Below are 14,003 nucleotides of genomic sequence, written 5' to 3'. Positions count from 1 at the left end.
CCCCCTGGGGCCTTCTCAAAACAAGTGTCAGCATGGAGGCCTGGCCTCATGATGTCCCTAGGAGAAGGATGCTGCTCTCCTTTCGTGTGACTTCACTGCAGGTGGTCATACCCTGCTTCCAAGGCTAACCTGAGAACATGGAGGGTGAGGCTGGATTCTGTCTAGAACCAGTCTCCAGTGAGACCCAGACAGGGAGCAGGAAATATTTGGGAGAAGCTGGGTGATTGTACTATGACAACTCCCGCATGAACCTTATCAATCAATAGAAATCCTAAGTTAGCATAAGTCAGGATACTAAGACTGGATAATAAATAAAAGTCCTCTATTCATCCCACCAAGAACTGTACCACATCATTTTCATTCAAAAGCATTTTGAAAAATGTTTTTCCAGGGCAGCCCAAGTGTGCCAGGCCCTGCCCAGGACTTGAACGGGCCCAGGCCCACACCAGTAACTGGCAAGCGAGTGGGTTTTTCTTCGCAGCGAGTGTGACTGGGGAGGTCTCTCTCTTGTTTTCTGAGCAGCCTGTGTATTTGGATGAAGAGAGAAAAAGAGAAGTGGAAGAGATGGAGAGAGCTGTGTGAGATGATAGGAGTGCTACAGAGTGGTTCTTACATGTCTGGGGATCATGTTACAGAAAAACTTATTCAAGAGAGAGAGAGATCGAGCTTGACCCAATACAACAATGATAGTGGGAATTTATAGCCAAGAAGCACAGTTGGGGGCAGTGGATGGAAAATTACTAAGAGGAAACATCAGGGGACAGGGGATCCTGGCTAAATTGACCACACAGGATTCTTGCTCATGGCAGGCCAGGGTGATCAGACACCAACTGGGGATGGTGGGGGATGAGGAATCTGATCAGATATTGAGAGTGATCAGATATGGAAAATGGGAAATTGTAGCTAAACTGACTTAGCAGAATTCTTGCTAAAATTGGACAATGCAGAGATGAATACAGAAGCCACAAAGTCAGGGCCTAGTTGAGAAGAGAGTTCAGAAGAGCTTGACCAAAGTTTGGTCAAAGAAAGACTCTTTGTCAGTCCCTCCTCTTGTTCAAGTAAAGAAGAGACGTTTTTCTTTCCTCTGAACAGTATAAGCCCATTTCTCCTTAGTCACCTTTTGTTCATTAAGGGCCAGGTGAACTATCTGTTGGGACTTGGTAATGGAGGATATTTACTGGATGGTGTGAGCAGTCAGGCATTTAATGACAGGGATTCTTATGAAAAAAAAAAAAAAGACTAATGTTTGGAAACCCAGTTTCTGAGTCCAGAGGGCAGCCAGTCAAGATAATTTCTAGATACTGAGTATAAAGCATCTTTAGATGGAATAAGTGAGGATGGCAGTGGCAATCCAAGGAATTTTCTGGTTTGTAGTTTGGATGTCTCTGATGATGGCATAGATATCAGTGTCATAGTCATGGTTATCTCTTGGAGCAGAGCATGGAAGCATCCAGCTTCAGCTCAGAGAAGTTCTTTAGATAGTCCCAATAAGGATCTGGGTAGTCAGGTTTTAGTTCTTCATGGCACCAAGTAAGGAGGGTGTGAGAAAAACTGGAAATGTTGGTTTGGAGAGTTGTAGCCAGATGTTGGAGAAAACTAGAAGAATTGAGAACCCACTATAGCACGCTACAGTTTTCCACTGACATAAATTTCTCTCTACAGTCACCCTCCTTTTTGATCAAAAAAACCAAAGTAAGGCCATTCTTAGTTACAAAATAAGTGTAGTCTCATTAAGTTTGGCCTGATTATTTACATAAATGTAGCAAGAATTCATCGCATTGGCTTTTTTGAGTTTGCTTTGTTGGAACTTTTCATAAGAAATCTCGGATTAGACTTTTAAAAGCGTCTTGATGCTAGGAAGCCATGACAGGAACTTACCACTAGGTTTCACCTTCAGTATCTGTGGATTTGGGTGAATTCTTCTCTTTTCAAGGTCTCCAAGATGGCCTGTGATTCCTGGGCCTGCCATGAAGTGACCTTCCTTACTCACCTGTAATGCTGGCAATCTTGTAAGCCAGGTACTAAGTTGATTTTTCCAAGAAGGCTTTGTAAGCGTTAACTCCATAAGTCAACGATAGCTCTTTAAACCAGATTCTGTGCACGTAGTTCTCAAGTATGACATTCTGCTCAAAGTCTTGGTAGTATAAACAATTTTTCCTGTATCCTTTTGTAAGGAGAAACAGATTTTTATTGAACTTATGGAAATAATTATATTGCCATAAAAGTAAGAACACTCAATCAGAGTCTCCACATTCTGGAGGGATCAGGTAGAGAAAAAGATGGTTTCATATTTGTTTGCAAGCATTTCAGGAAGGCATCAGAGTAAAACAAAAGCTGTCTGTGGGTGACAAAACAAAATAAAGCAAACAACAACTTAAAATGGCCATATTTAAAGATATGATGGGAGTTCATTTGACAAGAAAATTTGGTTATTTCTGTGACATACAGTATTTTAACAAAATAACCAGATTTATGACTGATAACATTATCTCAGACATTTCATGGACAGTGAAGGTTTTGACAAATTTCTGTGAATTTCATACAATTTCTGAAATACTTATATTAATATTTACACATACAAGTATAACCTAGGGAAGGTTAAGTATCCCTTCTTATTTGACAATGCCTTTTTATACAATTCAGTATACCAAATAAACCAAATTATTTTTAACATTTTTCTTAAAAGGTAAAATAAATCATTTGAGATTTTCCAGGAGTCCTCTGAAAAATCTCAAGGTCAGTTCAAGAACAAGAATCTTTAATTTAGGATTTGATTTGGGGAAGTCAAAAACTTCAAAAGATTTAAACACTTGATAAATAGGATCACAGATCACCATGAAAAAATACTTAGGTTCTCTTAAATAATCAAGAACATGATAAATGTTGACATAAAGCACAGGAAATTATTCTGATAAAACATGAGACTTTGGTTTCCTAGGTAGATTATTTAAAAGGTAAAGAAAAACCTTTTACAGTCTCTTATTAAGAACAGACCAATAATCCAAGAAAATTTTGTTGTTTTAACAGAGAGAAAATCTAATTCTAGTTTTGCATCAGTGCACTTTTGATATTAAGGCTTGTTTTTAAAAAAATTACAGGTAAATCCATTTGAATTTTAGCCAGCTTGACTACATGAAATGAGATCTCTTTTCCTCAAATATTTTAGTTTTCTAATATCCATTCAGGTTGTTTTTTCCCCTACATCTTCCTCTTTCTCATTCTGGAATAACTAGTCATTCTACCTTAGAATAAATTTGTTTCTTTTCTTCTGAACAAAAACACATCCTTCATATCTCATATCTTTCCTGCAAAGTTGTTTCTCTTCGCCTTTATTATTTCTGGTAGTTTTAATTAAATAATTATAATTTTAAACATTCACAATCTCTTGTTTTTACAGAGAAAACTAAGACATAGACAACTGTGAATTGTCTGTCATATACCTGTATTCTGTGGCAGACTAGCAAATTTTATGAATATACCATGTCACATTTCTTATAGGTATATGTTGTTTTTTCAGAGTATAATTTTTCATGTTGGCAAAAAGAAGATGTTTATTAATAGACCCAAATATATTTTGTCTCTCTATACTATATAAAATCAGAAGTCAAAAGTATGTAAAGTTAAACTTATGCTTAGCAACGAATGTTTCAGTAGTTTATTTTTATTGCTGTCAGCAACCCTGTGTACAGCAAAGTAGAACCCTACCCATCTTTTTGTGCCATCCTCTTACCTTCTGCTGCTGTATCAGACAGTGCTCTGCTGCTATTCAAAGAGTTTTCATGGCCAATTTTCGGAAGTGTGTATCTGCGTCCTTCTTCCTAGTCTGTCTTGGTCTGGAAACTCCACTGAAACCTGTCCACCATGCGTGACCCTGCTGGTATTTGAAATACCAGCAGCATAGTTTTCAGCATCACAGCAACATGCAGCCACCACAGTATGATAATCAACACCTTGGTGGTGTGTTTCCCTGACTGGGAAATGAACTCAGGCCGCAGCAATGGAGAGTGTTGAATCTTAACCACTAGACCACCAGGGCTGGCTAAAATTGATCCTACTTAGAAATTTAAGAAAACTCTTATTACTTGACTTAACTTATCATAACTCTAAGGTTGCGAGTTACCCAGAAATTTTGGGAACTAATTTTAGGCAGACATACTATAACACCAAACAAAGCTAGCCATCATTTCAAGTTATTTTCCTAAGTATTTCTAACCTTATTTGACGAGTAAATGTAGGTAGAATAAAAGTGTATGCTCTTATTATACTTAATGCTGATAATTCAGAAGACATAACTGTTATTGTTAAACCAACAATATTAAACTAATCTTATTTACCAAAGATTACCCAAGTCATGTGAACTTGAAAAGGACTTGGGTTAGTTATATTTCTGGGAGTTTTGGAATATTTAATTTATACAAGCATTCATTTATCTCTAAACCAATTTGACTAGAACTCCTTTAAGAGATTTTATAAATTCTCTTCGAGATAAATTCATCTGGAGGTAGAAAAATATCACATACACATGTCAAACATACATAGATATGTACATATACATAAACGTACAGACAGAAGTAAACAGAGATCTTATAGATTTCATTCTAAAATTTTAGCTGTGAGTCAGTAATACAAAACTTAACTGGTTTATGTAAAATAGTTAGCTGTCATCTTTCCTTCATTTTATGTTTTTGCCCAAATTGTTTTCCTGGCAAATGTACAAGTTAATGAGATCTGTTCAATAGGAGGGCTAATGCTTTTTGTTTTAACCAATGTTTGTGGAGAAGATTTTTAAGATTTTCTTTTGATCTGATATGTTATCTTACGGAGGTTGTGGACTACATTTTAGGCTGAGGATCTATCTACTGGCTATCTAGTTGTCTCCAAAGCTATCTAAGTGGGTAAAATGTTCAGTCTATTTCTAGAGCTCTAATTCTCGAGTCTATTTCTATGAGCTCTTTTCATTTTCAGCTTCAGGTAGTTACTTTTGGGAGGTCCCTGAGTCCCTTTAAAGCCCCCAATGGGGGCAGAGAGCCTAAAGTTCAAATGACTTTAAAGAATTGAGGGGCTGAAGTGGGAAGGGAAAAGTCTGGCAGGGTAGACAGAGGGATGGAAGAGGTAGGGATTCGAAGGAGGATATATCAAAGGATTCAAGGGAACTGGAGAGAAAATGGAAGACGGTAAGAAGAGGAAGAAGAAGCAGAGATGATGGGAAAGGAGAGGTTTTAGAAGAGCCAGTTTTGGGAGATCTTAAGTTTTCTAAAGAGGCCATTGAATTCCAAATTCAGCAGGGGTTCAAGAAGAGGGGTTTCAGTTGACTGAGAAGTTCCCACAGGAGAAGCAGGTAACAGAGGCCTTAAAAAGAGCCGGGGGGGGGGGGCTGGCCCCGTGGCCGAGTGGTTGGGTTCGCGCGCTCCGCTGTAGGCGGCTCAGTGTTTCATCGGTTTGAATCCTGGGCACGGACATGGCACTGCTCGTCGGGCCACGCTGAGGCAGCGTCCCACATGCCACAACTAGAAGAACCCACAACGAAGAATACACAACTATGTACCAGGGGGCTTTGGGGAGAAAAAGGAAAAAAATAAAAAAAAATAAAATAAAATCTTTAAAAAAAAAAAAAAAAGAGCCAGCCTGGTGGTGTAGTGGTTAAGTCTGCATGCTCTGCTTTGGCAGGTTTGGATCCTGGGCACAGACCTACACACCACTCATCAAGACATGCTGTAGCGACACCCCACATACGAAATAGAGGAAGATTGGCAACAGATGTTAGCTCAGGGCCAATCTTCCTCACCAAAAAATAAAAAAATAAAAAGAGCTAGGGAAAAAAATCTTCCAGCCCAGGAGTCAAGAAGTGGATCCTAACTCTAAACAAAGAGCCTGGAGGAAAGACTTAGAGCCCAGCAGATACCTTTCAAACAAAGAAACCTGGGCCTCTTACCTAGCTTCTAGAATATACTCAGAATCTTAAGAATCAAAATCTGTCCTTACCAACTTCAGTGGATTGTCATCTGGAGCAGTGGTTCAGGAATCAGACTCACTAAAGGATCCTGAATCAGTCAGGAGTGAAGATGAGGCTTCAAGTGTGTGTACTTGTGGTCCTGAGTGAGTTGTTTGGGAGTTCAATGATGAATCTGATCCTGTCTGAGTCTCAGGCACCATAAATGTTAAAGAAAAAAAAAATTCAGTGACACTTGTTAAAGATGGTAAGGCAGACTTTAGTTAGGACCATAGCTATAGATGAAGAAACCACTGCAATGGGGTCTTGTAGTTGAGGGAGAGAGCTTGAGCTTGACTCTGAATATAGCAATGAAAAGTAGGAATTTATAACCAAAGAGCCTGGTGAGGGGCAGTGGATGGAAAATTACTAAGAGGAAACATCAGGGGTCTGGGGGATCCTGGCTCAGAACTTCACAGGATTCTTGCCAAAGGCAGGCCAGGGTGATCAGACATTACCTGGGGGAAGGAGGGGGATAAGGAGTTTGGTTAGATATTGAGGGTGATCAGATATCAAGGGTGGAAGATTCTGGCTAAACTCACTTAGCAAGATTCTTGCTAAAATTGGACAATGCTGAGATGAAGACAGAAGCCCCAAAGTGAGGGCCTAATAAAGAAGAGTTCAGAGGAGGCTGACCAAAGTCTGGTCAAAGAGACACTCTGTGTCACTCATTAACTCCCACAAGGGCTTATTTGAGTTTCCCATGGGCTCCTCAGAAAATGCGTAATGTTCTTACTGGATTTCCCAGGGACTTCTGGAAGCTCACAGACCCTTTCCCAAGATCCCAGGCTGAAAACTCTCTATGGGAGTTTGTGAAAGGAGAGATGAGATGTCAATGGTCTCTCCTCTATGCCCTCAGATAGCCAGCTGCTGCTGCAGTCTATGAAAGGTGGCAGGAGTCGGTGTGTTTGGGGTGAATCTGTGCACCAGAGCTATAGCCTTTGAAGGTAATTCTCAGCACAAGGCCATTATATGCAGGTGTGAGGTAGGATGTGATTCAGGCTTTGTTGTAAAATGTCAGTAGCGATGTTCTCATGGTTGTCCTCGTGAATGAAGAGCCCCTGCATCCTTCCTCCCTCATTCTGGCTGGATCCCTGGATGGGCCTGGCCAGGTGAGAGGCCTGGATGGCAGCACTTGCGGTGTGTTTTGGTAGGAACTGCTTTTTGGAGAAAGTCCAACTCTCCTTTATCTGGAGAATAACAAAGCTATTCCCCCCCCCCCCCCCCCCCCCCCCCCCCCCGTGAACTTTTGTGTCTTCTTTGTAACAGTTGAGCTTTGTCACCTCAGTAATTGCAAGTAAAGCATGGAAACAGGAAGTGGCTGTGATTGCAGGCACTTGAGGTGCTTTGTTCCTGAATTGTTGTCTGTGCTTGTTACAGGGGAGACCTGCCCAAGGTCATTAGGCAGATGAATAATGGTCAGTAAGCCAGGTTATATATAAGCAGGTTACTTAGGCTTGCTCACTGGCTTTCCTCCTATCCTTCCTTCCCTCCCTCCTTTCCTTCCTTTCTTGACATATGGTCCATTTTCCATCACACCCTGCATAGTAGCCCTGGCTTCTCAGGGTAGGTCAAGGAAACATTAGACACATTAAAGGATTTTGTCCCTTCCTGTTCTTCTTCACTTTTGTGTTAAGCTCCCTAGACTACCTTAGAACTATGTTGTCCAATATAGTAGCCACTGGCCACCTGTGGCTCTTTAAATTTAAATTTATATTAATGATGTGAATAACATTCAAGCGTCACTTCTTCCTTCAGATCAGCCACATTTCAGGTGCTCAATAGCCACATGTGGTTAGTGGCTACCATATCAGATAGTGCAGAACTAAAACATTTGTATCACCACAGAGAATTCTATTGGCCAGAGTCACTCTAGAGATTAAGGGCAATTATTCACGCATTTGGTCCCAAATGCTGGAGAAAATAACATTGGCATGAGACAGATGTATTTTTCATAAATTGATCAATCCTTAATCTTTCATACTTTATCAAATAACATTACTCCTGTTTTTATCATGAGGATGAGTCCAAAGGGGCCCCATTTCTTTTTTACCTCCATTCAATTAAAGAAAGAGTGTGTCAAAGAAAAATTGTGCCAGCCAGAGTTAAACAGTCAAGGAAGACTTTTCTCAAGACTATTGCAATAGGGCAGAGATCGAACTCAGTTCTGAACATAACAGAGGCAGTGGGGGATCTACAACCAGTGGGCAGAGTGAGGGAGAGGATGGAAAATTACTAAGAGGAACTTGTTTGGGTATCAATAGTAGGGAGATTCTGGATGAACTGGGCTCATCAGGCCAAGGATGAGGCCTAGTCAAGAAGAGGGTTTAGAGGACCTTGACTAGACTTTGGTCGAGGAGAGACATTTGATAGGCTCTGCTGCAAACTGAAGGGTAAGCCCAAGAGGACTCTACAGAATAGGTAGAAATGAAGGCCTGCCCAGAGGCTCTCTCAGACTAGTTCCATGCCTGGCAGCATCATGTGTCACCTGCTGTTCAGAAGTGCTCTGCTCACTTGTCTTTCTCCCCACCAGGCCTGGGCCTCCAGGACAGCCACCTGACTTGGAACAACCAGAGCCAGTAGGAGGTCATGCTCACTGGAGAAATAATAGGGAGACAATTAGCGAGGAACTCATTGGAGGGAGGTCTAGGGGCTTACAGAGTGGGAGGAGGGTTAAGGGGGTGTGTCAGGTTAGGTCTTGAAAGATGGCTTAAATTTGGGTGATGGGAAAGGCAGGAGGACGTGGTTGATGCAGTCAGGGGAAGGCGGTGGTTTCTGTCTCCTCTTCTCCATGCCCCATCTGGCAGGGACTCTGGTCTAGGTTCGGAGGACGTCAAGGATGATGCTATGAACAAATATTTATCAGTTAAACAAATATTTGTTGGGGACATCTAATTTGACAAGAAGTACATTGGTCTCCAGAGGAGGAGAGAAATGAATAAGATAGGATTCTTTCTCTTGAGGAGCTAGACCAGTTGCGGAGAAAAATCTAAAACAAACCCCAGTATGGTGTGAATAAATGCTTTAACAGAGTATGCCCTGTCCATGGAGGAATGTGGGAAAGAGCAAGAGGGTCCTGGAGTCGTGGATGCAAGGAAAAGTTTAAAGAGAGGGGAGCTTGAGCAAGATCTTAAAAGATAGGAGGGATTCTCCAGATTGGGGGAGGCATTTGAGGCAAAGGCAGGGGACTGTGTATCAGGAGCAGGGCAGACAGTCCAACATGGCTGGGAAGCAAGGATCAAAGCTGCCTGCAGGGGTGGGCCTCCACCAGAGGCTCCTGTTTGCTGGGATCTGGAAGTCACTGCTGACACCAGAACATCCTGCTGGGTTTTGAATCCTAAGCACATGGCGAACATCTGGAAAGACAGAGGAAAGGAAGGCTGGAAGTACATGGTGTCATGTGACTCTTGGATTTTTGCATGTCTCTATTTGGATGGTTAATCATAAGGTGCTTTAATTATTCCCTAATCATCTCCCTGCTAGGGCATGAGACTCCTGAGGACAAAGTCTTTGTTTTATTCATTTCGCTCTTGGTACGCAATAGATGATCCAAAAACATTCATTAACTATTAGAGGGAGAAGCTACTGCTCTTCCAATATTAGCCTCCAGATGGTGCTGTTCCATTTCCTGGGTTTCTGCAAGGCAGCTAGAATCCATTTTGTGCTGAAATAATTTCTCCCTGCTCCATATCCCGTGTCTGCCCTGGGGAAGGACCAGGACAGGAATAATTTTGGTGTGGCAGAAGCGGCAGTGTCTCTTTGAGCTTTTCTTAGTACATCCTGCCTTATGTGTGACTTTTATTTTCCATTTGTCCTTTTTGGGACCCCAGTAGCAGCATAGGTGGAGACCAACCAAGTGCTGGGGACAGCTGCCCATTCTGGGGTCTCATACGGCCAACAGTGCTGATAAAACACTTTCTTTACTAGGATGTTTTTGTACATTTTTTAAAAACCAGTACAGTCATATGTCACTTAACAGGGACACATTTGGAGAAATACATTAGGCAGTTTCATCATGTGAACATCATAGAGCATATTTACACACACCTGGATGGTATAGCTTACTACACACCTAGGCTACATGGTGCTAATCTTATGGGACCACTATCGAATATGCAGTTTGTCATTACCGAAATGCCATTATGTGGTGCATGACTACATTTTGATGGAGGAACTAGACAATGAAAAAGGATTAACCATTCACTGGCATTCCCCAACACTCAATGCAAATCCTGTAGACACTCTGGCAGCAGTGAAGTTCTGCCTTCTGCCTAAGTTTGCTTAATAAACCACCTGTTTCTTTTAGGGTTTTAAGGAAAAGTAAAGGAACTGGCTACTGCATCCTCCCACAACCAGTGAGCTGCTGCCAAGACTTTTGAGACCTCACATAAAGCATACACCATTTTGAGATTCATTTTTCCACCTACAGAAGTTGTCTCTTCTGGGTCAAAATGACTGGGCTAGCCACTGTGTAGACTCCATGTCGTGTCCCCCAGAACCTTGCTGCAGTGGTGGGAGTTGGCCTGGAGCAGAGAGAAGGGCCGTGTAGCACAGGCTCCTACACTTGTACAGCACCCAAATGTGGGATGCGGGAGGTGAGGGGCTAGGCTGCAGGGGGGATAAGCACTGTGAGTATCATGTTTTGAGGGAGGGAGCCTCCTTTCCTGATAACTCTCCCTGGTCAAGAGCCGTTCACATCTTTGAGGGGATTTCGCTCCTCTCACCACAGTGGACAGCACTGATTTAGCGAGGTTCAGAATTCTCATTTTCAGTGCTCTTTGTTATTTCTCACCTTATAAGTAGAGGCTGAGCCCTTAGGATTTGGGCATGGAAGTGGATAGGTCTGTCTGTTCATTTGTGCAGCAATCCTGTCTGCCACTCATCTAGGGGTCCAGGAGCTTGGGTAGGAGTTTCATGCTGGCTGCAAAAAGAGGAAGCAGAGATGATAGTAGGACAGGGAGACACCACTTAGACATTAAACCAGAGGATGCAAAATGAACACAGTTAAACAATGTAGAACCAATTGCACACGTCAGGAGTGAGGGGCTGAAGAGGTAAGGAGGGTCAGTCAAGGGCAGCAGCGCAGTTGGAGAAAACAGCCTGGACATGCATTTCTTTGTGCACCTTCCAAGGAGAGTGTTCACTTGGCAGGTGGGGGGAGGACCTAGGCCTCTCCTCCTTGTTTTGTGGTTCAACTTGATGCTCCCCCAGCTGTGAACCTCAGCAGCCATGTGGATTCCGCGCTGCTCCAGGTGGACCTGGCAGGGGCCCTGGTGGCTGGCAGCTCAAGTCGTCCTGGGAGAGAAGAGCACATCGTGGTGGAAGTGACTCAGGTGGACGCTCCAGGCTCCAGATGGCGGCGGCCACAGCAGGTTACACTTATAAGTTATTTAAACAGAATTGTAAAAGCTCATTTCATCTCTTTATAAATTGAATTTCCTTTGAATGGGTTTGATGGGAGAACATAAGGCAATGACACCGAGATTAGGCAAGTCTTTGTCTTTGAGGTTCTCTTTCCCCTTTTCTCTGAGTCAATTTATAAAACTTTGGCCATTTCAGTAAAATCAGGCTTGCAAGTTTCTTATTCAGAATGATTTTACTGGGCAATTTAGGGAAACATTATGCATTTGGTTTTTTTGTTAAAGTACAGTTGGACCTGGGCCTTACCTCATGGAACAGAAGACACGCCAACACCACTGTTCCCTTGGGTTTGTGGACACTTGACTCAGACTGGGCTTGGTGTCCCTGAGCTTCAGCTTCCATAGTGATAGGTTCTGTGCTCAGCATCTGGAAGACAAAGACTTCAGTTCCTGTCCTGCAAAGACAGGGAGAGCCATTAGTGGTGTTGTCACCATGGCAGAGCCCGGACAAGGCCTGGCGCCTCTCTGTGCACCCTGACCCATCCTCCAATTCCTAGCCTCGGTGACACCCCTGGGTTATGATGCTGACTGCTGTATGAAATCATATCCCTAGTTCATAGGTTTTCCCTGTTACAACCAATAGAAGAAAACCCTGCTGGTGCACAAGGCTGTGTCATCCAAAATGGAGCATCTGATGGGTTACCGCACTCCTCACATTTTCCTGCTGTGCAGAGCAGGCTCCACAGAGCAAAGGTCTTACTTATGAACAAGGCTGCAGTTTTACGGGCAGTGGCCAGTGCAGCACTGATGTTCTAAACCGGTCTCCCTGGCCGTGGTCTTAGGATGTAAACTCGGCTTTTGCACATGCAAGTGCACAGCCTGCTGCTGAGGGCTCCTCCGTAAAAATGGGGTGGGCACACCTCTGTCTGCTTTGTCTATGAGCCTTGCGTGGAGGAGGGCGTGACCTTTCGCAGCCTGCTGGCGTAGCTGCCTGCCCAAGGGCTGGTATGGAGCTTCCCTGCTCTGCAGCCCACATGTAAATCCAGCTCCAGAAACACAAAGAACACAAGAGATCTTTACTAAAGGATTTTTTTCTAATATGCTTTTTCCAAACACCAAAGTGTTTTAAGAGAACTTATGTTCTCTCATTCATGCTTTGATCAATTTCAGAGTTCCTATTTTCAGTTTCCTTTATGATCTGTGGGCAACAAGATTCTTGTCCTCCCATAAAGTTCCCTGGCCTCTCAGTCAGGCCACCCACCTCTGCCCTGGTCAGCCCTCCCTCTGCTCATAACTGGTCCCCTCAACTCGTTTCTCCTCTACCCTGCTCTCAACAAGAACATGCCGGGGTGGATTTGCCTGCAGCAGAGGCAACTCTGTCCTCAGGTCATCCCTCCTGTGGGCCCCTGTGACATGGGTGTGGAGTTTCCTGCCTCCGCTTTGGAGCAGGAAGCAGTTCTAAGCAAGCATTTCTCCTTAGTTGCCTCAGAGGCCTCAAAGACTCCAAGTCTCTAGTACCGTGCAATGATTTCCTTGTGTCATAATAAATCTGTGTTTACTTCTAGACCTTCATACACAAATTCTGTATTCATACTTCCGTATTCTTCTTTCTTAAGCAAAGCCTCCAAGTTGTGGAAATTTCCTGCTCTATACCACCTGGGCATGCTCTAGTGTCAGGGATCTGGGAGCCACGTAAGAGGCCTTGCTATTCCTCTTTCTCCTTTTCTTACTCCAAACCAGCACCTACACTGAATAGTGCCAGATCTCAGCTTACTTTCAGGCTAAAAGCCTTAACATGATTTTACCTTTGACTTTTACAGGTCACTCATAATTGGACAATATTTTTAAACCCAAGAAGAAATGAGCGCTCGGTGGTGAGCAAGACCTTTGAGGTACTAAGCAGGTGAGTCTTAGGTGAGGAGGTCTTGGGGGAGGGTGCTCTGGGACATGTTCACCTAAAGAAGTTTGATCTGGGACTCTGATTTTTGGCATAAATAGCTGGATCAGTTATGTGGCTCGGATGAGTCGCTCTTCCTGTGTAGGCAATGAACACGAAGGATGTGCGAGGGCATCTTAACCACACGTGTCAGGAGATAAGAGGGTTGATTGCAGAGTCCATTTGGCAGAAAATGATATTTTGCAGATGATGCTTTAATTTCATTAATATTGTGAAGCTATACAATGGGTGTTCTAGGAAATTTTAGGATCCTGTCTTTTTCTTCTAATTAATGCAACTCTATATTAAGTCTGCACTCTTGGTTATTGTGTGAGTTTGCTAGGCCTCCCATAACAAATACCACAGACTGAGTGACTTAAACAAGAGAAATTTATTTCCTTAAGGTGTCAGCAGGGTTCGTCTCTTCTGAGGATTCTCTCTTTGGCATGTAGATGGCCATCTTCTTGCGGTGTTTTCACATTCCCTCTGTATGTGTCTGTGTCCCAATCTCCTCTTCTTATAAGGACACCAGTCAGATTGGATTAGGGCCACCATAACAGCCTCATTTTAAATTAATCACCTCTGTAGAGACTCTGTCTCCAAACGGTCACATTCTGAAGTACTGAGTGTTAGGATGCCAATGTATGAATTTTGGGGAGACACAATTCAGGTCAGAACAGTTACTGACTGAACATTCAGGAAAGTGCTGTAGTGTCAG

General features: G+C 43.0%; 1 protein-coding gene across 3 annotated transcripts in view; it reads left to right on the top strand.

Annotated features, from left to right (window-relative positions):
* OCA2 (OCA2 melanosomal transmembrane protein) overlaps nt 1–14,003 on the top strand; it is a 365,906-nt gene that overhangs the window by 71,776 nt on the left and 280,127 nt on the right. For all 3 annotated transcript variants that reach the window (XM_023652076.2, XM_014734075.3, XM_070231431.1), the window contains 2 exons: nt 11,201–11,361; nt 13,170–13,252. In XM_023652076.2, the coding sequence (XP_023507844.2) occupies nt 11,201–11,361; nt 13,170–13,252 (244 nt within the window). The remainder of the gene's footprint in view (nt 1–11,200; nt 11,362–13,169; nt 13,253–14,003) is intronic.

This window comes from Equus caballus, chromosome 1 (assembly GCF_041296265.1).
Source record: "Equus caballus isolate H_3958 breed thoroughbred chromosome 1, TB-T2T, whole genome shotgun sequence".
In the NCBI taxonomy this organism is placed as follows: domain Eukaryota; kingdom Metazoa; phylum Chordata; class Mammalia; order Perissodactyla; family Equidae; genus Equus; species Equus caballus.
The sequence above is the reverse complement of the archived record's forward strand: the minus strand, read 5'-3'. Positions and strand labels throughout refer to the sequence as shown.